The sequence below is a fragment of the Dioszegia hungarica genome, assembly GCF_025882075.1.
Source record: "Dioszegia hungarica strain PDD-24b-2 chromosome Unknown MKK02contig_8, whole genome shotgun sequence".
Taxonomy (NCBI): domain Eukaryota; kingdom Fungi; phylum Basidiomycota; class Tremellomycetes; order Tremellales; family Bulleribasidiaceae; genus Dioszegia; species Dioszegia hungarica.
The window spans coordinates 5313055-5333832 of record NW_026515770.1 but is presented as its reverse complement, the minus strand read 5'-3'; the positions used below and the strand labels follow the sequence as shown (position 1 = coordinate 5333832).

General features: G+C 58.2%; 6 protein-coding genes across 6 annotated transcripts; 3 read left to right on the top strand and 3 right to left on the bottom strand.

The window, feature by feature from the left end:
- Positions 1 to 519: 519 nt before the first annotated feature.
- Positions 520 to 3717, top strand: MKK02DRAFT_45812 (uncharacterized protein; the record flags this gene model as incomplete). The annotated part of the gene is made up of 7 exons (XM_053093623.1): positions 520 to 603; positions 654 to 712; positions 766 to 858; positions 911 to 1547; positions 2778 to 2827; positions 2878 to 2973; positions 3033 to 3717. 7 exons carry the CDS (start codon positions 520 to 522, stop codon positions 3715 to 3717), a joined length of 1704 nt encoding a protein of 567 aa, XP_052946878.1.
- A 357-nt stretch (positions 3718 to 4074) lies between these two features.
- MKK02DRAFT_25882 (pyruvate kinase) lies at positions 4075 to 6034 on the bottom strand (the record flags this gene model as incomplete). The annotated part of the gene is made up of 10 exons (XM_053087108.1): positions 4075 to 4149; positions 4196 to 4286; positions 4332 to 4511; positions 4554 to 4849; positions 4882 to 5351; positions 5403 to 5454; positions 5487 to 5576; positions 5609 to 5769; positions 5813 to 5894; positions 5942 to 6034. The coding sequence occupies 10 exons, from the start codon at positions 6032 to 6034 to the stop codon at positions 4075 to 4077; spliced, it is 1590 nt and encodes a 529-aa protein (XP_052946877.1).
- Positions 6035 to 7238: 1204 nt separating this feature from the next.
- MKK02DRAFT_27126 (ribosomal protein L1-like protein) lies at positions 7239 to 7874 on the top strand (the record flags this gene model as incomplete). Its single annotated transcript, XM_053087309.1, has 2 exons — positions 7239 to 7667; positions 7725 to 7874. Coding segments are annotated over 2 exons (579 nt in total), but the record flags the coding sequence as incomplete, so codon positions are not given.
- Positions 7875 to 8066: 192 nt separating this feature from the next.
- MKK02DRAFT_45809 (putative cytoplasm protein) lies at positions 8067 to 9129 on the bottom strand (the record flags this gene model as incomplete). Its single annotated transcript, XM_053093622.1, has 3 exons — positions 8067 to 8125; positions 8170 to 8880; positions 8955 to 9129. 3 exons carry the CDS (start codon positions 9127 to 9129, stop codon positions 8067 to 8069), a joined length of 945 nt encoding a protein of 314 aa, XP_052946875.1.
- Positions 9130 to 12511: 3382 nt separating this feature from the next.
- MKK02DRAFT_26321 (uncharacterized protein) lies at positions 12512 to 14837 on the top strand (the record flags this gene model as incomplete). Its single annotated transcript, XM_053087172.1, has 5 exons — positions 12512 to 13438; positions 13459 to 13546; positions 13579 to 13766; positions 13821 to 14182; positions 14225 to 14837. The coding sequence occupies 5 exons, from the start codon at positions 12512 to 12514 to the stop codon at positions 14835 to 14837; spliced, it is 2178 nt and encodes a 725-aa protein (XP_052946874.1).
- Positions 14838 to 16143: 1306 nt separating this feature from the next.
- MKK02DRAFT_45806 (uncharacterized protein) lies at positions 16144 to 20117 on the bottom strand (the record flags this gene model as incomplete). The annotated part of the gene is made up of 10 exons (XM_053093621.1): positions 16144 to 16210; positions 16254 to 16652; positions 16697 to 17655; positions 17686 to 17831; positions 17886 to 18088; positions 18130 to 18218; positions 18257 to 18729; positions 18799 to 19076; positions 19119 to 19222; positions 19281 to 20117. 10 exons carry the CDS (start codon positions 20115 to 20117, stop codon positions 16144 to 16146), a joined length of 3555 nt encoding a protein of 1184 aa, XP_052946873.1.
- Positions 20118 to 20778: the final 661 nt, after the last annotated feature.

The following is a 20778-nucleotide window of genomic DNA, read 5'->3' as shown; positions in this document are numbered from 1 at the left end:
CGAGTCCAGCGTCACTTGGCAACTGACCCGTTCCCCGCCCGTTCCTGACCCTCTCCTGACCTGTCTTTGGAACCGGACAGAACGTGCTCGAACGCGAAGACGATCAGCAGGCTCGGGCGGTGCCCCGACAACCCCTATCGGTCTGCACGGGCAAATGACGTCTCAGATACCCAACCGGCGCTTTGGCCGATATCTAGCAAGTCCTCAAGGGAGACTCGCCTTCTTCCTCAAAGGATATAGATGACGTGCTAAGGTGAGGCTGTGCAGAAAGTTCGAGCAACCCACCGGTCTTTCCATTTAGGCGTTCTGACATGTCGCTGATAATAACATCCTTTCATCCAGGACCCAATGAGGACTGGGCACGTTTGTAGGGAGGGTGGCGAAGTAGGACATATAAGCTCGCCACCCTCTTCTCGCCTTTCCACCAATTCTCCACCTCCCCTCAATTTGCCACCGGCCATTACACCTTTGACTACAACGACTACCGTACCATACCCATACTGGACATCTCTTTGATACATGTGGGGCTACGACGGGAATGCGTCAGCTCCGGCCCTCACCGGCACGGAGTTGCTGGACGGGATGACGGACGATTATGACCCGGTGAGTTGTGCTCGCCTGCTGCCAGTTATAGCATTTGCTGATGAGCGCAGGTCACGAAGAAGCACACCTTCCACGCCGCGGTACCGAAGCCAGCTAAGCTTTGGGCGGTGTGAGTCAAGATCTTCTGGTGCTGCAAAGTGCACTGCGACTGACTCAGAACAGTGAGACCGCCTGCAAAGTGAACGATGGCTGGGATATCAAGCTCGGTGGGCCGATGGGAGACCGGAAGCTCGGGTCATTCTTTGGCGGTCTTGGGTAGGTTGCATACCGCCTATACCCTCCACGCTACCTAGCTGACACTCCTTAGAATCATGGGTACCATCGCCACCACCAAATGGACCGAGCGGCTGTCCGAGCTGTCAAAGAATGTCAGCGCCGTTCGCACTGGTCTGACGGACAACCTTACCCACCTCTCGGAGTCCATTTGGGAGGATCCGATGAAGTGGGGCAAGTGGGGTGCAGCAGCGTTTGCTGCAGGGACCGCAGTCTATTACGCGGATCAGTACTTCACCCCAAAGGTCGCCTCCGCCGAAGGTACCGACAAGTCCGCTGCGCTCAATGACACTGACGGGACATGGACTGAGAAGGAGCCCACGACCGCGGGGAATACGAGGAAGAAGACAGTGCGCTCAGCGACCGGGACTACACGACGAGGTGCGAAGGGCCCGATCAAGTCAGGTCCGACTCAGACTGTTCCCGAACTCTCCGATGGTGGTGACAGCGAGGCGAGCTCCTCGACCGCGGATGACGATCCGCTTACCCCCATTGCTCTTGCCCCTCTCGGGCATCACGAAGACGGCACTCTTGCCCTCATGGCGAGCCAGATCCCCCTTCCCTCCGACATCGCCGACAGCACCAAGGATGACAAGACCGTTACCACCGGCGGCGGCGACACGTTTGTTGCCCCCACGACATCCAGTCCGTCCGCAGTTCTGAGGTGGTTGGTGAGGGCGTATGGGGCTGATGCGATCACCAGCGCGTACAACGAGCTCGGGAGGAGCGGCGTCACTAACAGTCTGCTGTCTGTAAAGTGATTGCGATTACTCAGTACTTCAGTGGTCCCTTGTCTGCACAATGTGTATAGCCTTACCTGATCCGCTACGTGGATGCATAGAGTAATCTTCCACTTCTTGTGCGTGCCACAGCTTAGAAGGCTGTCGAACAACAATGGGCCGATTGGAAATGTGAGTAACACCATGCCCTACTCATTACACGGCACCGCACGCTCCAGCTGAGTCCTCATCGCCAGCGCTTTTCTTCCAGTGAACTGCACCTTGTCCCAGGGATCGTGGTCAAACGTGGGTCAGTGGCTTACTATTTTTGCTCAATCCAGCCCCATCGTTTCTTGACGGGAGGAAGAGCAACAGCGATGTGTTGCAAGCTTGGCGTCGGCGTCGGCGGCACTCACATTCTGACCGCAGGCGGGATAGCAAGCTCACTGATATATCGAGAGTAACATATTTCGGACGACATGTCAACATGTCGACCCGCCTCGCCTCCCATGTCATGGCATGGTACCGGAACATATGTCCGTATAGGCGGATGAGCCGAAGTATATATTCTTGAGGATCAAAGATCACAGGGTGGCCGATGCTAAGGTAAGTTGTCCAAAGCCAGATTTTGACCCTCGACTGTCGCATCCTTCGGCCGACATCCCGCGATCCTCCTCATGACCTTACCATGTCTGAGCACCATGGACAAAGGAGCCAGATGTCGTGCGCAGGCGAGTACCCTGTCGGTACTTGGTCTCAGGCGCATCTGCAGCTCGTACCTCCCGCTCTCCTTTCATGACGGCCGAAAAGAGGACTGAGCACGTCTGTCGTCGGGTCGGAGAGGTGAGTATTATATAAGCTCGCCACCCGCTAGGATTCCCACCTTCTCTTCAAGTTACCTTCATCTTCCAATCGCAACTCAGTCCCTTTGCTCACAATACCAATACTTTCACTCTTACTTACCCTTTACTTCCTAAGATGTGTACCTGTGGTCAGGTTCATGCGGATCCTGCGGCCGCGTCTGCTCATTCGACCCTGTCGTCCTGGTCCACCGCTGCGCCTGGCGCTCCTCCCGCTGCTTGGCATCCAAGTGCCCTGCATGGGACCGTGCTGGAGGGTGAGGATGGGGCAAGTCATGCTTCATGTGTCCCTTTAGGTGCGAATGAGCTGACATTGTCGTAGAAACGGCTCACGCTCGTGGCACGCGTCCCAGATCTGGGCGGGCCAATCGGGTACGTCTTCCACGCCATACATAAGCCTAGCAACCGCTGATCATGCGCAGATGGGCAGTCAATGGCATCGCCTACTCTCCGCTGTTGACGACTGGCCTTTCATGCATGGGCGAGGTGCCCTTCGGCTCGTGCTGGAAGGCTGGAGAGTACGTCGTGTACTGTCCATCATGCAAGATATACTCTGGCGATAGCTGACCTCGCTCAGGACAGTCATCAACTTTTTCAGGCGCCCCATCACCGAGCAGCTCTCGACGCTCAAGAAGAGCGTCTCGTCGTGCTTGACCGACTTCTCAAACAACTTCAAGACCTTCGCGGAAGCCGATACCGCCTCACAGCTGACGGTTGCGGGTCTCGCAACAGCCGGCGCGTTGGCAACGTGGGGACTGTACAAGCTCACCGGCCCTGGCAGTTACGCGAAAGATACCGCCGACCCAGTCTCTACCAAGCTCGACGCCATGGCTGCTGAGGCAGAGACGCAGAGCGCAAGAGCGTCGATGGGGACCCTGCCGACAACGCCGTCGCCTTTCCTCACCGCAGACGGCGAGATCTGCACCGCTGACGGGTGTCACGACACTCACCCGGACTGCAAGAGCACCGGCGTGGTCTTCGCTGGTCTGTTGGGTGCTTTGGCCGAGCTGCAGACGGCCAATGCCAGGCTCGAGCGCGAGCGCAAGGCGGACAATGACCACTTCAACAGCCGCTTGAATCAGCTCTTTGCATTTCAGAGTGGTTCGGACGTGTCCACCCCTGCGCAATCCGATGACTCGGGTGTGTCTACTCCTGCGCTTTCAATTGACTTGGGCGCCGAGACCCCCGCCGAGACTATCCTCCCCACTCCCACAGATGGTCAAGAAATCGACAAGGATGCGGCCGTCCCGTCATTTGGTTGAACCGGAGGTCGTTGCCAAGCTTGCTGCGGATAACCCCTTCTCTGTCCACCCCTCGTTGCCAGCGTGAGCATTCGCATCGACCTCGAGACGTACCCTACCCTCTGACTTGTGCATCCCGACCTTGCCACCTTGGAGCTTGTTAGATTCAAGCATGCATCGCGATTGTCCTGGCAGAGCGCACCACGACCATGATCCACTTTGAGCTTCTAGTACTTTCAGGCTGACTGATCCCTTATGCCGCATATGAGATACATCCAGAGTCTATAGTCAACCCATCTATCTTATCTATCCATTCAAATCACAGCCGTATTTTTGTCATGACGAAACGAGACCCGCACATTCACCGGAACAAACGGCCTACTCGCGCTCGATGGCCATAATGTCAAGGTCGGTCGGGTCAGACGGGACCGAGAGAATTCGGAGGGTGTTGGTCTACATCGTCAGCTATGATCACACCGAGGCAGTAAAGAAAGCTTACGTGGCCGAGACCGCCCTTCCATCCCTGAACGGCCATGACGGTCTGCTCGGGCTTGATAATGCCCAAGTCGAGCGCGTTCTTGAGACCGAACCTAGATCTGTCAGCTGAGAACAACAACTAGGATTCGGTAGCGTACCTGATCCGGTTGTCGACATCGACCTGCCACTTCTCGGCGGGAACACCACGCGCCTCGGGGTACCAAACGGGGTAGACACCGCGGGAGAGGTGCATCTGCCTCGCGCATTGGAGGTTCCGGGTGACACAAATGATGGGGCACTGGGGGCGGTACTTGGAAATCAGGCGAGCGGAGACACCCCTACAGATCAGCGCAACCCCTCTTACAGGTAAACTAACTTACGAGGTGGAGAGGACGACAATGGCTCCTGCGTCCTGCTCGATAGCAGCAGCGACGGCGGAGAAAGCCAGTGTCTCGGCGGTCTCGGTCGGGCGGGGGGTGAGGGCGCGGAGCTGGTCAAAGAGGGGCTGGTAGGCGATGGCCGACTCGGCGAGGAAGGCGGTCTCGGCCATCATCTTGACGGCCTCGATGGGGTACTTGCCCTTGGCGGTCTCGCCGGACAACATGACACAGTCGGCACCGTCGAGGACGGCGTTGGCGACGTCGGAAACCTCGGCACGGGTCGGGCGGGGGTTGACCTAGAATCAGCTTTGCCCAAACCTAGACTCACAGTCATGGACTCGAGCATCTGGGTGGCACAGATGACGGGCTTGCCAGCGACGTTGCACTTGGCAATCATCATCTTTTGCGCCAAGAACACCTGCGACGCGGGAATCTCGATTCCCAAGTCTCCACGCGCCACCATGACACCGTCCGTCTCGCGCAGAATCTCGTCAAAGTTTTGCACACCCTGCTCATTCTCAATCTTGACAATGATCTTGATGGTGGCACCGTCGGTACCGAGGACCTTGCGGATGTCACGGACGTCCTGGCCGGAACGGATAAAGGAGGCAAAGATCATGTCAACGCCGTTCTTGACACCGAAGGCGAGATCGGCCTTGTCCTTCTCGGAGAGGGCGGGGAGGTCGACGGGGGTCTTGGGGAGGTTGACACCCTTGCGGGAGGACAGAGTGCCCGAGTTGAGGGACTTGACGCGGAGGGAGGTGCCCTCGATGGCGACGACCTGGAGGGAGAGGATACCTATATGTCAGCTTCACCACACGAGTGGTCATATTGGGCATGACAGCTTACCGTCATCGACAAAGATGGTCTTGCCGGGGGAGGTGACCTTGGGGAGGTTGGGCTAAAATCAGCTCTGCCATAAAATCAACTCACGTAGTCCATGTAGATCTTCTCGGCGGATCCAGACTCGGCATCAGCCTTGTCGGTGGAGATGATAAACTCGTGGCCGGCGGTGATGGGGACCTAACATCAGCTAAGCCCAGGCTTGAGCTCACATCCTGGTCGTTGGCCATGAGACCGGTACGGATCTCGGGACCCTTGGTGTCGAGGGCAATGGCGATGGGACGGCCGGACGAGAGCTTGGCGGCGGCAGCGCGCGAGTTGTCAATGACCGACTGGTGGTACTCGTATGAACCGTGCGAGAAGTTCATCCGGACTGCAAGTCAGCTGAGGTCTTCATAGGGCACCGAGCAACTGACCGATGTTGAGACCGGCGTTCATGAGCTGCTCGAGCATGTCGACCGAGTTGGTTTTGGGGCCGATGGTACCAATGATGGAGGTCTAGGATGAGCTTTCTTCCTTATCTCTCGATCGGTCGAACGGCTCACCTTGCGGAGGAACTTTTGCTCATCGGTAAAGTCGTTGAAGCTCGTCTTGAGCGACGAGAGCCACGCGAGCTGGGAGGTAGGAGCGGTGTTCATGTTGGCTGCGGTGTGGTGTAGGTGTTGGTGGTTCAGGGGTGGGGAGGGCTGTTGGCGTGAGCTCGAGGGCAGGAGGAGTGGGGAGGGCGGGGTGGAGTAGTGGCCTGGGACAGCTCGGACAGGGGGAGTGAGGAAGGGCATGATGGTGGGGAAAAGAACGGGAAGGGAGCGGTGCACGAGAGGTATATTCGGCTCCCGCTCAACCCAAAGGACCGAGCGATTGCACTTGGCACGTTCGCTCCGTCCTAAAAGTTGGAGCTGAAGGGAAAGCGCGACACGCGGGGTAAGTGTGAAAGGAGCGCCCTGTCTCGACCTGTCTCTGGAGCATGAACGTGTACTCACTACTGTACTCTTTGCTTGTCTGAAACGAAGTATAGACTCTGCTTGGACGCTGGTCTGCTGCTATCTTTCAACTTTCTCAGCTGTCGTCAACGTTCCTTGCCCCACCCCACAGGCGGGACCAGAATGAACACGGCGAACGCCGCCACCACCACCACCACCAGCACCAGCGAGATTTCGAGGTCCACCTCTTCTGGCTGGTTCACGACTACCGCTTCATCCTCACAGCTATCAGAAACTACCATAGTCACACCTCCTACGCCCAAAGCAGACAAAGCAGCGAAGACCACATCGAAACCTGCAAAAAAGCCATTCAAGAACACACCCGGAGAATCGAAGCGCACACCCCTCGAAGACTATTTCCACGAACAGTCCAAACTCTTCTCGAGTCTTCAGAAGCGGTACGACGCTTTCCAAGAGAGAGCAGCAGAAGAACGAGGAAAAAAGCCCGTCAACAAGGCAAAGGCGAAACCGGCGAAAGCAAAGACAGCAGCTGCACCTGCTAGCCAAGGAAAAGGAAAGGAGCCGGCGACGAAATGATTGGGTCTAGCTCGAGTGCGGTCTGGCGGGCGGCCAGCATTGGTAGTGTATCGGTATGTCCGCTACCTTGACGAGTTCTCGAGCACTTAGCTGATGCAGTCAGAAATCAATCTCATCCACTCCTCGAGCAGCTATCCTCGCTGCCCGATCCTTCTCCTCATCCTCTTCCTCCGCGGCAGCCTCTGTCGCAACCCCCTCCCGAAAGAAGAAGGCCACCGTTAACCCCGACGCCATGTCCCTCTCCGAAGCTACCCGTATCCTCCGAGTGAGCCCTTCCCTCTTATCTTCACCTCCGAGCTAATTTCAGGCCCTGGAAATATCCAACCCCTCCTCCGCCTACTCCCTCACCCTCTCCACCCGAATCTCCAAATCCTCCGCACCCCTCCGCGGCCGTCTCGCACTCCCCACCGACCCCCGTCGATCCGCCGAGGTCATCCTGGTCTTTGCGGACCCCTCTTCCTCCTCTGCTCAACTCGCCAAGTCCGCCGGAGCGGCGTATGTCGGCGGCGAAGAGCTGTTCGCGCGGATCCTCAATGGCGAGATCGTACCCACCAAGTGTCTGGCGACGCCAGGAATGATGCCTGCTGTGGCGAGCAAGCTGGCGAGGTTTCTGGGGCCAAAGGGGCTGATGCCGGTTGCGAAGCGGGGTGGGGTAGGTGAGGGGGAAGAGCTGGCCAAGCGGGTGAAGGAGGCGGCCGGGGGGATGGAGTGGAAGGGGGACAAGTTGGGGGTGGTGCGTGCGCCTGTAGCAAGAGTAAGTTGCCATGGACGTCAGAAACTCTGCACTCGCTCGCCCCAGCTAACATACTAGATGTCGTTCCCGCTTGAAGCAGTCAATGAGAATGTTCGAGCTTTCGTAGCTGCAGTCAAGGAGGGATCGGCAAATGCCGCCGCCAGCGCAGCAGATTCAACATCGCGCAAGCGGCCACGTTTGTCCACCCTTCTTCGTCGCAGGAGTTGACGCTGATGATGCAGCATCTGGTATTATCTCCGCACGGCTGGAGACCACACAAGGACCGAGCATAGAGCTGAGTGATGTCTTGTAGCGCATGCAGCCGTGTCTCTGGTTGAACCAATACATCTAGGTGCATGAGGAGCTACAAATCTACCTAATCGCCATGAAACACGTCTTCAGTCTCTGATGCATGCCCCCTCAGATGTCGTCACCGATCGACAGCTGAACCTTCTCTCCAGGCTTGAACGGCGGCATACCTGCTGATCAGCTAATGTCATGCCTAAACCTGCAGCAGACTCACCCAGATAAGGACAGCTGGTACACCTGAACGCATCGCCCAAATAACAGCTCCCGCAACTACTCGTCTTCTTCGCCTCCCCTCTCTTCTCCTCTGGCCATACACCCTCGACCCCATCTGTCGCTTGGAGCATATGACTCGGGATATCGTCGTCCCCCTCCAAAAAGAATCTCTGGGCCTCCTGCACCGCCTGTGCCGATTGGGCCTCCTCGCCATCCTCCAATTCCTTCAGACCGCAGGTACAGTCCTTGCATGCCCTGCGGCGCTTGACGGGCTTGCCGTCCGATGCGGGGAAGATGCATTCGGGGCGGGAGCGGTCTTCGGGCGTGAGCAGGGAATGACCGCCGTCCGGCAGGAGTGGAGATTCGAGGGCCCATATGGCCGACTTCTTCTCCCGGTTCGAGGCGCGCTTGAGGGCGAGAGGGCGGATCGCGGAGGTGGAGCTGGAGCTGGAGCTGGATGGCGCGGCGGGAGGGGGGATGGACGTGGATGGAGAGGTGTAGCCGACAATGTCGGGTGAAGGGGTCGGGAGGAGGGGTGCGAAGTTCGCGGAGGAGAGAGTGGAGTGGAGGAGCGTGACGAGCTGGGGAGATGCGGAGGGTGGCAGGTGGATGAAGAGCTGGGTCGAGGGTGGGATGATGGAGAGGAGCTGCGAGGGAAGGGGAAGAGGAAGGATCGTATGGATCGTAAGGGGAGCAGACGGCAGTGATGTTGCTGGTCTGTCAGCCTTGTCCTCCCTCGACCAAACCCTGCCACCTCGTCGAATGTGTGCCACAAATCCTACTCACCATTATCAAGCACACGATCAATCATCTCTCCCTGCACCTTCCCCTGCGCCCCCGCCCCTTCCTTGAGCTGCGTCAGTACCCGCTGGTACTCCTCCGCCCGCTCCATCGAGCCGAGCACCACCTGGGTCGTCATCTGCGCCGTGACCATTCCGTTTGAGCTGGCTGTTGTAGACATTTCTTGTGGGTGTATTGATGAGGTATAGAAGGTCAAGGACTGGCTGCAGCTGTAGACTTTTCTGACTCATCACATCATCGATGCGACAAGCGGGGGTCGCCGCCGATAAGAGACCAGAATCAGCTCACGTAAGGCAGGCAGGGATAATCCTCGGTTAAACCGCTCGGCCCGAGCTGGTCCAAGCTCCGCACGCGCCCACCCGCACCTCCCCCACTTTCGGCCCTCGCGTCGGCTTCGGGACTCGGAGGATTTCAAAACCGCGCAATACCGCGCGATGAGTCGAGCTCACCTTGGAAGGCCTTGAAAGTCACCGGATCAAGCTGCGTCAAGCCCGAAAGCGGATTTGAGATCTGCGGGCTGGTATGAATGAGGTGCGAGTGCGGGGGGATGGTGTATATAGGTGTGGGGAGAGCTTGAAGAATTCCCACTGCCTTTCCATCATCTGTCCAGCTTACTATATCGTCTGTTGTCGCATCATTTACCTTACCTGCACTCCATTGCTCACAGCTTTGGTATATATACAGACGACAAGGCATCCGTGCAACAACATCATCGTACCAACCTTTCCCGACCCACCATCACACATCGCATCACCCATCATGCCCGCCACCGCCCCCGCCCTCATCCCCTCCCGTCCCACTCACACCCCCTTCGCCTCTCGTTCATCCACATCGAGCAGCCCCAGCTCCCGCTCCTCCTCATTCGGCAGCCTAAGCGGCTCCCCTCCGACCTCATCACCTATCTCCGGCGCAATCACCACAACGCACGAGCACCCGTGTCCGCACATGTCCGAGCTGGTCCGGGCGCTGTATAAGGCGTATAGGGGACGGGCATGATCCTGGACGAGGTTTCGACGTATGCTATCAGCGCCAGGCGGGAAGCGCAGGCAAGGACGACGGTAGTCCAGGGGATGTTGGTTAGGATGAGAAGGAGCCAGCAGGGAGGGAGGGGAGAGACAGAGGGAGAAGGGATGTGGCGTGATCGGATTTATGGCAAGGTTCCGAGGACTGTAGTCGAGTGGAGAGCGAGTGAGTCCACCAGTGTGCATACCGTCGACGACAAGAGATGGAAGGGGCGAGTGCTGACTGCTTAGGTCTGTTGAGGGGATGTGCAGATGTCGATTCACGACCATCTAGGAGTGATCAGAGGGGAGGGGAGGGGCGGCGAGCGCTCAGAGCGGACATCGACCGCTGTACCACCATCGTAACATCACCCCGCACTGCCCTGAGCGAAGAGGACGGGCGTCTCGACGTCTCCGTCACACTCACTCGACGCGCACGGATCACCCTCCCCCACCCTACACATCGCCATCACCCCTCAATCCCCATGTGGTCCCTCGCATTCGACTCACGGCCCCAGCAAGCGGCGCTGCAGCCGGAGATAGGGGAAGCGGAGCAGATCGGGGGCTTGGGGCTTGTGGGGAGGAGGAAAGAAGCAGGCGGTGCGGCGGACCGAGCTTGATCAGGGGGATTGATCAGGGGGATTAGCGGATTCAGATTGTGGGGTTCCAAATAGCGCTAATATAATCGTTATAATCGTTGTAATCACTTCTTGTCTTGTACTTCTCCCTATATACCATATATTGGATGTAGCTATAATCATACCGTTGCGCTGCTGGACGCGCTTCACCACATCAGCTGGCAGGTTACATCTGGCAGAGATCAGATCTCGACAGCGAGCTCTGCCGCTCCACGTGCCCCTGCCCCGCCGACCCCACACACAAGCTGTGTGCCTCACGGACGATCTTCTTCGTTTCATCCCTCAAGATTGATGCGGACAAGGAGGGACACGGACGCGGCCTCGGCGCCCCTGGTTCACCGCTGAGACCCTCGGGATCTAAGCTTTCGGCGCGTGAGGGCGATGCTGATTTCTGACGCGTTGTTGTCCAGTTTAGTGTCCTCCTCGGAGGACTTCTGACCGAGGAAGCAACTGTAGCCATGCTTCTTTGTGCTCGAGCACGGGGCGGTGGTCGTCTGGCTGACATGATGAATATTCGACACCTTCTTCACCTCGAGCGATACATACTCTCTCACTTGCCTGATCCACCCCCACATCTTCTAGCTGCTCGTCGCCATCAGTCAACCTGATACACCCGCCGCCGGTAAGTTTTAAGTCGTGACAGCATCTACATCCTTGTCGATCGAATCAGCCTCATCTATCACATACCTAGCCTTCAAAGGACGCGACTTTCCTGCTGGTAGACCTACCTTTGGCCAGTCCTTTCGCCTCCCGTTGAGCTCCTTTCCCTCACCCATCTCTCGCTTGCGGTGTCAACAGTGGCTGATGATCAAGGTTCGACCCACACCGCGTAGGCAAAGGACGAGGGACGTTTCACAACCGTTCCCGAGGCCGTCCTCAGTGAGTGTCCACATTCCTACTTCCTCTCCATCTCACTCTTCCCATCCTTCCCCACCCGTCCGTTGTACCCAGACGCGGCCAATATGGCTGACTATCATAGCAAGCGAAGGACGGCTCCAACGACCAAAGGTCCGTCCCTTGGGCCGTCGGCGCAGACGCGACCGTCTATCTGGTTGAGCAGGTAGGTTGTTGACTGGACTTGTTTACCCCGTCCTGTGATCGCATATATGCCCCTCCTTCCCCCTCAAGGACCCCTTCAATCGTACCCCTTCTTACAGTTCTACAGCAAGGAGATACTCAAGATCAACCACTGAATCTCCTAGCCCAAGCTCGCAATCTCATCCTCAACGGCCACGCCGCCGCTTCTCATCAGTGCTGCTCCACTCCGAGCGATACCGATAGATACGTCTCGTGAGTCAATAGTCTTCCACTCAGACCCCTCTCGCGGGGCGTTTCCAGGCTTGGGAAACATCACCTAAGCGGGACGTTCCCCTCTCGACTGCCCTGTGAGAGCCTCCTTCAAGTGGAGCCTAGCTGACGCGCATCTCTCTGCTCGCTCATCTCTCCTTCTTTACGCTCTCGTCTACCACTCAACGGACCCCTTTGCGACTACCCCCTTCAAACACCCCCGGTCATCCTTTCCGACGTCGCATCTCTCTCTTACCTCCACCTCGACCGACTGCGGCTATCGCCTACCGCGCACTTTCCTTTGTAGTCCACCGCCTTTCTCACCTCTCCGCTCCCGCCTCAGCTGGTGCGACACCACGGTAAGCTCCACATCCTTCGCGAGGCGCTTGAAGGGGGTGCCAGTGCAGCATGGCCGCTTCGGGGGCGATGGGGAGCAGTGCTGACTCGCTCTAGGCTCTTCCATCCTCCAGACCGCCAGTCCTTAAAGGGCGCGCCCATCTCCCGTTGACCCCCTCAACGCCCATCGATATCTTCTACTTGCTTATCCTTCCAAGCAATCCCTTACCATCTTCAACGCCCTTCACCATCTACCCACGCCCTTCACCATCTACCCACTATGACTCTCCAGCTCCAGTCTTCGAGCTTTGAGCATCGCCCGCACTCCCACCACGGTATCGCCACCCACTCCCCGGCCCCTTCGCCACCCCGGATCCAGCGCCCCGTCTCGCAGGCGTCGGTCCATCTCGCGCCCCAGTCGGTCCTTCCGTCTCCGGCGCCGAACCATGAGCAGTTCTCGGCTCTCCCCTACACCAGTCTCCCATACCGCCCGTACCAGCCAGGTGGCTTCCCCCTCCCTTCGCCCCAGCAGCAGTTTGCCTACCCCAGCAGTGCCCCGCCCATGGCCTTTTACCCCAGCAGCAACGCATACGACCCCCGCTCTATGCCCATGATGCGTACCGTCTCGCACGCCCACCCTCTCAACTCGGCGGACCAGACCGCCTCATCTCGCTACTCGTCCTCTCCCCACCTCACCGCCATGGACGCCCCCGCGTCCGCCTCGTATCAGTGGCAGATGGGTACTCCCGCTCTCTCCGTTCAAGAGCCTACGGAGCGCCACATCAACCCCTCGGTATTCAGCAACAATAGCAACTACCCCATGTCCCGCTCCACCTCGGGCGCTAGCGATGCGGCCGAGGCTCAGCGCCTCCTCACTCCCCACTTTGAGTACAGAGAGCAGCTCTCCCCCGCCGCGGCCGACATTCGCAAGGTCTCGGATACGCTCGGCGGTCAGCGATACCAAGGTCTCGAGCGGTATAACGCCCCACCAGGTTATCCCCAGCCCCAGCCGCAGTACTGGGGCAGGGACCCGCAGACCGGGTACCAGTACGCCGTCAAGCAGGAGCCGCAGTATCAGCAGCAAGAGGTGGCGCCTGAGCCGGAGAATGATTATGAGAGGGAGCGGATGGAGCAAATCTCGGGGAACAGAAAGTTGTTGGAGACGCTTGGGCTCGGTGGTCAGCCAGTAAGTCTTTCCTATAGTAAAGTGGCTATGCTGACTTCCAGCGCCCCGCTCGTCAGATGAGCACCTCGGATATGCGCGGTCGAAAGGTCACCACGCCCAAGAGGAGGCTCCCGGTTGATGCAGACCAAGGTAAGCTCATTGTCAGGCATAGCTGATATCAGTCCGCTCTTCCCCTCGTATCGCCTCGCAACACCGCAACGTCTCCTACATGGACCTGGACGGCGTGCCTGGCTCCGAGCACAGCGACGACTCTTACGAAGACGACGTCATCTACGAGGAGGACGACTTCCGCCCGGCCAAGCGTGGTAAGGGGTACAAGCAGAGTCGCAAGGCTTCTTATGCGCCAAGGGTGAGTCTTACCTCTCGTCAAAGCTAATATTAGGCTCGCAAGCAAGACGTCCAGCTCTCCCTTTGGGGTCTTCTCCAGGTCTACCCCCAAATCCCCGATCTATACCCCCTCTTCTACTACACCCTCAACAACGATCTTACCATCAACCCGGACTCCGTCCCCCTCATCGGCTCTATCCCCTCGACTGTCACGCCCCTCGAGAAGGCCGATATCCTCCGCGGCTACTTCCAGCGCGGCCGTCGCGTCCTCGCCCAGCTCGACAACTTCACGGGTCGCTCGGACCGCAAGTACGAGGGACCGGAGGAGCGCTGGCCCGAGATGGACCACCATACCCGTATCGCGGTAAGGGATGTCCGGCGCAAGATCGTCGAACGGTGCGAGAATTACAAGTACACCCGGCGTGATATCCTTGACAAGTGAGTTCTTTCTCTTTGATGGTGGACTTGACTGATCAGCAGGAACGTTGGGAAGCACAAGTGGCAGCAGATCGAGGTCGGTATGATCGAGTGGAAGTTTGGCATCACCGTCGGCGACCCCGCTGGCGACTTGTCCAACGTTACCCTCACCCTCCCCACCCCTCCTCCCGGCGCCATGATCCAGCAGCAACAGCAGCAGCAGCTCGCTCCGGACTACCACCAGCAGCGCGTCATCCGACCCATGCCCTCCCGCAGCCGTCTAGTCTCCTCAGCCAATCGCTCGGCCTCCATCACTATGGGCGAACCCTCCTCCGCCCCCAGCTTCCCTGGTACCGCCCTCAGCCTCCCGTACGGCGGCGCGCACTACGGCTCCGTCTCGCCCGCACCCCCCATGTACGGTGAGGACCAGGTCCCGATGACGGTCCAGATGCCGGTCCTTATGGGTACCCCGATGCCCTCGGCCGCGCTCGCTCCGCCCATGTCCGCGCCGGGCATGGCCAGTATGGATCCTCGAGCAAGCGTCGGCGTCCACACCCCCATCCACGTCATGAGCTCAAGTCCCATGGCTGGGGAGGCAGCAGGAGGGGATGCAAGGGGAGTCAAGAGGGAGAGGAGTGGGAGTGCCCATACCGAGCCGGAAAGCGAGGAGGAGTAGATGGCGGCTACGTTAGGAACGTTAGGAAAGCGAGGAAGTGGCAGGCTATAGTCAAGGTCAGACGATACCCCTTCCTTTAGATACCCCTTCTCCTTGTGATATGGACGCTTGCAAGACTTGTAGTACTCTATTTTCGGACGGCGATCTCAGTGTGTAGATACTATATTGGGCGGTGTAGACTATAGTTGGCGAGCTGGGGGTGAACAACCTGGACCACTGGGTGGCTCAGTGGGATATGCAGATCATGTCTGAGACTCTTTTACTCCCTCGCGCTGATCACTCGTGCTCATCTGGTCTTGCAGGTATACGATAGGTCACATCCTAGCGCCTGCATCCATATTGAGTGATTGCCAGCCGAAATACCTGAGGATGACGGTCCTCCATACGACGCGCCCGAACGACGACGCTCTGGCCATCACGAAGGCCGGAAAGCACGCGACAGGAAGATGCCAAAATCGCTCGGTGTCTCGCGTAGTCCTTTGTCTGGCCAAGCGGAAGTCGTGAGTCGTGCTCGATGGTGAACGTGTGGAGCCCTCAAGCCAAATCCACATTCTGCCCAACATCCATCATTGGCTCACATCGTCTCCCGACTCTGTCTTAGCGTACTCATCTACTTTCCCGCCTCCACAACCCGTATCTGCCATGTCAGTACCAACCAGGAACTGTACCTACTACCGCCTGTCCCAGCCTATCAGGCGCATCGGATCAGGCTCCTACCTCCCCTCCCGCGGCGCCGGGTCCGTCATCTGCCCCAGTCACCGGAACAAGGAGATCAACGCCAACACCGATACCCTCGACAAGATCTCCCACGAGATGCCTCTCGTTGTTGTCGATTCGGTCAACAAAGACCTCCCAAGCTTGCGAGCCGAGCTGAAGAGTCTGTTCGACAATGCGAATACAGTCGTCTCGGATGGGTGGGACCCGCTGTTGACCTGTATGGTCATCGCTCGAGAGAGCGAGGAGCCCGAGGACAAGACAAGAGTGTCCGCGTACATCAGCTGGTGGGTCCAAGCTTCGACCGCTTTCAGTCTGCGCCGAGAGTTGCGAAATGCCAGACCGGCGGAGATGCCTGTTGCTTGTCATTCTATCGACTGAGGGGGGATGCCGACTGGCGAGTGTACTACTGTTGTCTATCAGCAGATGTGATGCCAGGATCTGCGTTGGCTTGGTCAGATGTATCAGTATCCAGTAGTGATTGACTCCTAAGTGCACTGCTTGCGCACCGGTCATCGATGTGCAGGAGCGTACAGGATACATGTTCATGTCGAGCAGTCTCGGACCGTGAGGCCAGGTCGACCGTCTGCGACTACTGATATAGCACCGGCTCCCCGCCAGTCTGTGGGAACTTGAGCTTGGCGAGCAGCACCGCGTCCCTACGCTATCAGCTCCGCCATCTCCAATGAAATGCAAACTCACCTCGGACCAGCAGCCACCGTCGACACCTTGCAGATATACTGCAAATCCGGCTCCTCCGGTACCCTCTGCCTATTCACTGTCCACGTCCCCCATGGCTCCCCGGGCTTCCGCTGCGACTCGGTGTGAACGTTGAACATGAGCGTCGTACGAGGCGCAAACTGCGATACCGCCATCGCGTAATTTTTGGCCGATAGCGTTCCGACGACGATGATGACATCCTCTTTGGCGATGTGGTGGGCGTCGCCAAAGTACTTGAGGATCCAGTCGATATTGCCTAAGAGGTAGGCACGGGCCTCGGCGTGGGATTTGTAGATCTCAAAGTCGGCATCGTCGACGACGAGGACGGCTTGCTTGCCTCCTGGCTTGAGAGGGAAGGGGTATTGACGACTGATTGATTTCCTGCCATATCAGCCATTTCCTAGTACTGAGCGAAGCCGACTTACTGAGACTTCTCGCCCGACGACTTGATAAAGTTCATCCACGCCGAATGTACCAGTCCCCATCCCTTATCCGCCACATTCTGCACACTTACCGCCGCCCGCTTGGTCGCCAACGCCGCAAACTCATCCATCTGCAGCACCGGCGGGAGCTCCTTGATATCCGGCGAGGGCCGAGTGGCATCGAGGAGCCGGACGAATTGACCGTGACGGATATAGCCGACCGAGCCGAGTGGGATCTCGGCGGGGAACCATAGCGGGATGCTGAGCCGGTCGTCAAAGTCATGATTGAGATAGTGACGGTAGTGGCGCTCGGCGCGGTCCGACTCGAAAGATATCTCCTTGGCGAGATGCTGCGGGATCGACCGGATGGAACCGCTAGAGGAGGAGAAGTCGTCGTCGTCTGGTAGGGGACGATGAGCGAGCTGAGGAGAGAGCACATGCTGCTCCTCCTGCACGATCGACTCCGGAGCAGTGTCAAAGGAGCCTGTAGACGTGCTCGGAGTCTGCTCCCGCGACTCGAGCCGACTCTTGTCCGATTCGATGATGCTGATGAGGTCCTGGACGATGATCTCGAATGTAGGCCGGTCCTCCGGCTCGTGCGCCCAGCACCGCTCGATTAGCGCCCAGAGCCGCCTCGGGAGTATGTCCGGCCTGTCTGGGCGATGCCCATCCAGTACCGACTGCCGGACGACGACGTCATCGACGTAGCCGTACGGGATGATCTGGCCGACCTGGACGCTGTACAGCTCGCAGATCGTCACGGCAAAGGCGTAGACGTCGCAGGCGGGCGTGAGTGGCTTGCCGAGTAGTCGCTGAGGACTTTGCCACCGCATGGTTCCGCTGGCGCAGCGATGTGCCTCCGGATCTTCGTCCGAGCGGCTGGTGAGGTCGGATTTGAGCCGGCTCAGACCAAAGTCGCAGATGAGAGCTTCGCCGATATCGCTGACAAGGACGTTTGCGGCCTGGATCAGCTATGACAATCATGAGCTTACCTTAAAGTCGCCGTGGCATATGTCTCGACTGTGAAGGTATTCCATCCCCTCAGCCATCTCGCGAACGAGGTGGAGTAGGCGCTGACGACGTTCCGCGTTAGACCAGGAGCTCTTGCGTATGTGATTGAGCACGTTCCCGTTCTGCACTGCCGGGTCAGCTTGGTCTCAGGACAAGAAGCCGAAGTGGGGCTATTGCTCACTATATGGTGACACCATGAACCAGGGAGGCGGACCAGTCGTGGATGACGCGCCAAAGAACGGAAGGACGTGCTTGCTTCGCAGGCGCCGCCAGACTTCCACCTCGGATATAAAAAGTGAGCGGTCGATATTGCGGTGTAGCTCCTTGATGGCCACCGTCTCGCCTTGCCACTTGCCCCGCCAAATCGTTGAGAAGAAGGAGTTTCTGGACATCAGCCTTAGCTCCGAGACATTGGGAAGACGCACGCTAGGCGAAGCTCGTGAGTGATCTCCAGCGAGGTGATTGTCCAGTCTGGAACTCCATAGTCCGTACTCGCTGAGCGTCGACGGAGCACCTGACAGTCAGCTCCATATAAGGTCAGTGTTCACTCACATCTAGCGCCTTCTCGATAAAGATCCGTCTCGGATCACTCTTATCCTGTGCCGAGCGGAACCCCAAGGCTTTGACCGCAGGCGTAATCGTGGTCCCTTCCGCCTCTGCCGATCCCACCTTCTTTCCCATCTCATCCACCGATCCCGACTGAATTGCTTCGGCGGAATTGTCGCTCGTCTGCGCCTGGACGCTGAGGTGGCTGGTATCCGTCCTGCCGCTCGAGAAGGATGCCGATGTAGATTGTCGCCCCGAACCGAGGCCGGTGGTACCTGATGGCCCGGGAAGCCACAATGGATTCGCACCGGGAAGACCTATCGCGAGGCTCGGCGGACTCTCGATGAGTTGGGCTGAGTATGAGTTGATATCTGGCGATCCGCCTGGCGAGTGGGCATAGTCGGTCGCTTGACCTTGCTGATATCGGATATTGTCGAGGGCGCGCTGGAGAGTCTTGATCGCTTCTTGTTGCTCGTCCGCTGTCCTGTCAGCTAGGTACTAGGAAGGGAATCTCGACGACGGACACCGACGCAGATGAGACAACTCACCCTTCTTGACCAACATGGTAAGGAGGACATTCTCGTCCTTGATACCCTCCTGTATCATATCTCTCAGTATCAACTGATCCGCCTCCCTATCCAGCCTCGCCTGCTCTAGCATCGCATTCGCCGTCATCGCCGCCTGGACGTGGAAGATGTTGAAGAAGCACTCGATCTCCGCTGTCGCTTCGGCGATTTGGTCCTGGACCTCTCCAACATGAAGCCAGAGCTTGAAGAAGGGTCGGCTGGCGAGCTTGGTGAGGAGGAAGGCGGTATTGTGGACATTCCTGCCATGTCAGCGATGCCCCCTTCCCAGAGATAAGACTAACGTGAGGAGCCGGTTGATATCCTGCCGAAAGTCCAGCGAGACTTGGCCATGTTCGGTTCGAAGCTTGCTCATCACAGCAAACAGAATATCGGCACATCGCTCGACCTGCTCATCAGCACGATCCTCGAGCACGAGATCGATTCACGCATGCCTCAGGACGTACCAATCGCAAAGCGGCGACCTTTGCTATCCCGACCGCCTTGGCCATCTCCAGCATCTGCACCACCGCCTGCACCCCCGGCCCGACCATAGGCAGCCAGACACTCGCAGCCGACAAGGCCTGACCCGCAAAGCCTAGCCATACCGCGGCCGTCTGCATCCGGTCCACCGAGGTCTGAGCGGTCTCGACCGCGCGCCTGAACTGGTCGCCACTTGTCGGAGCGGCGGGGGCGTTGGCGGGGCCGATCGAGCTGGCCGAGCGGAAAAGGGGGTCATTGCCGGTGATGGAGATCTGGAGGGCATTGGAGGTACCGGAGGAACTTGTTACGAGGCCTGGAGTGGGCGACGAGCTGGAACCGGGCACCGGAGCGGGTGAAGGGGTGGCGATGGGGTGTCCACCAGGTGGGGAGCTGACACTTGGACCTTGGGCCTGCGAAGAGCTACTAGGCAGAGGGGCGACGTTGGGTGTGGGGGACGCGAGCGAAGCGTGGAGGGGAATGGTCGTCGAGCTAGGAGTGACGGTCGTACCCGTACTCGGTGCCTTTGTGTCGGCAGTGGGCGCTGCACCAGTATTTGAGCCTCTGGCGTCCGAAAGCAGCGAAGAAGAGGACGGGGTCCGTTTGTCCTTGCTGAAGAAGTCCTTGACTTTGGCTGCCAATTTGCCACCCTCCTTCTCGGTAGCGCCGCTGTCTGACGAGCTGGACTTGTCGTCGGTGGAGTGGACGGAAGGGCGAAGAAGGTTCGAGAAGGAGGGAGATTTGCGCCGAGGGGATGATGCCGGAGGTGGGGATAATGATCGGACGATCTTGGGTGGCGTAGGGGGAGGTATGGGGGACGACATGGTGAGAAGAGGGTGAGGCTCGCTCAGGGAAGAGGATTCTGTCTGGTCAGCCGACGGAAGGGAACGCGGAGTCAACATGGCGGGACTTACTATGAGGAGCGTGGTGGTTGCATGTGATGGTATCGCTCACCGAATCTGTGTGGAGTAGTATCAGAAGAAGAGTCAATGTCAAAAGCTGTGAGCGGTGAAGCAGTTGAGTCATCCTTTGGAATCCATTCCATCCTCCTTTAGCTCAAACTTTCTTTCCATCTGCCGCAGCCCAATGAAAGAGGTCTAGCGAGCGGAGTGTACAGTTTGCCATTAATTCGTGACAAGTTTCTGAGCCGGGAACCTGCTAGTCGATGAATCGAGCATCTGAATGGCGATGGTAAGAATGGATGGCTGCGAGTCTACCCAGATGAGGTGACCTAACCTGACTCGAGTCCGGGTCGTGGATGCCGTGTTGCGCCTGCACAAATCATGATGAGATGAGAGCTTTATAGCAGAATCAGGATGCTGAAGCGCCTTGCGATATGTACAACGGTCAGTTAGGAGGCAGAGATGAATAGAAAGGCTTTGGATCCCGGGCTGACAGCACGCTGACGGTCGCTGACCAGGTGTCAGACCGATGACGTTTTGACCGCTGACAACTCCGCATTCCTCGTGAGCCTCTAGCTTTGTT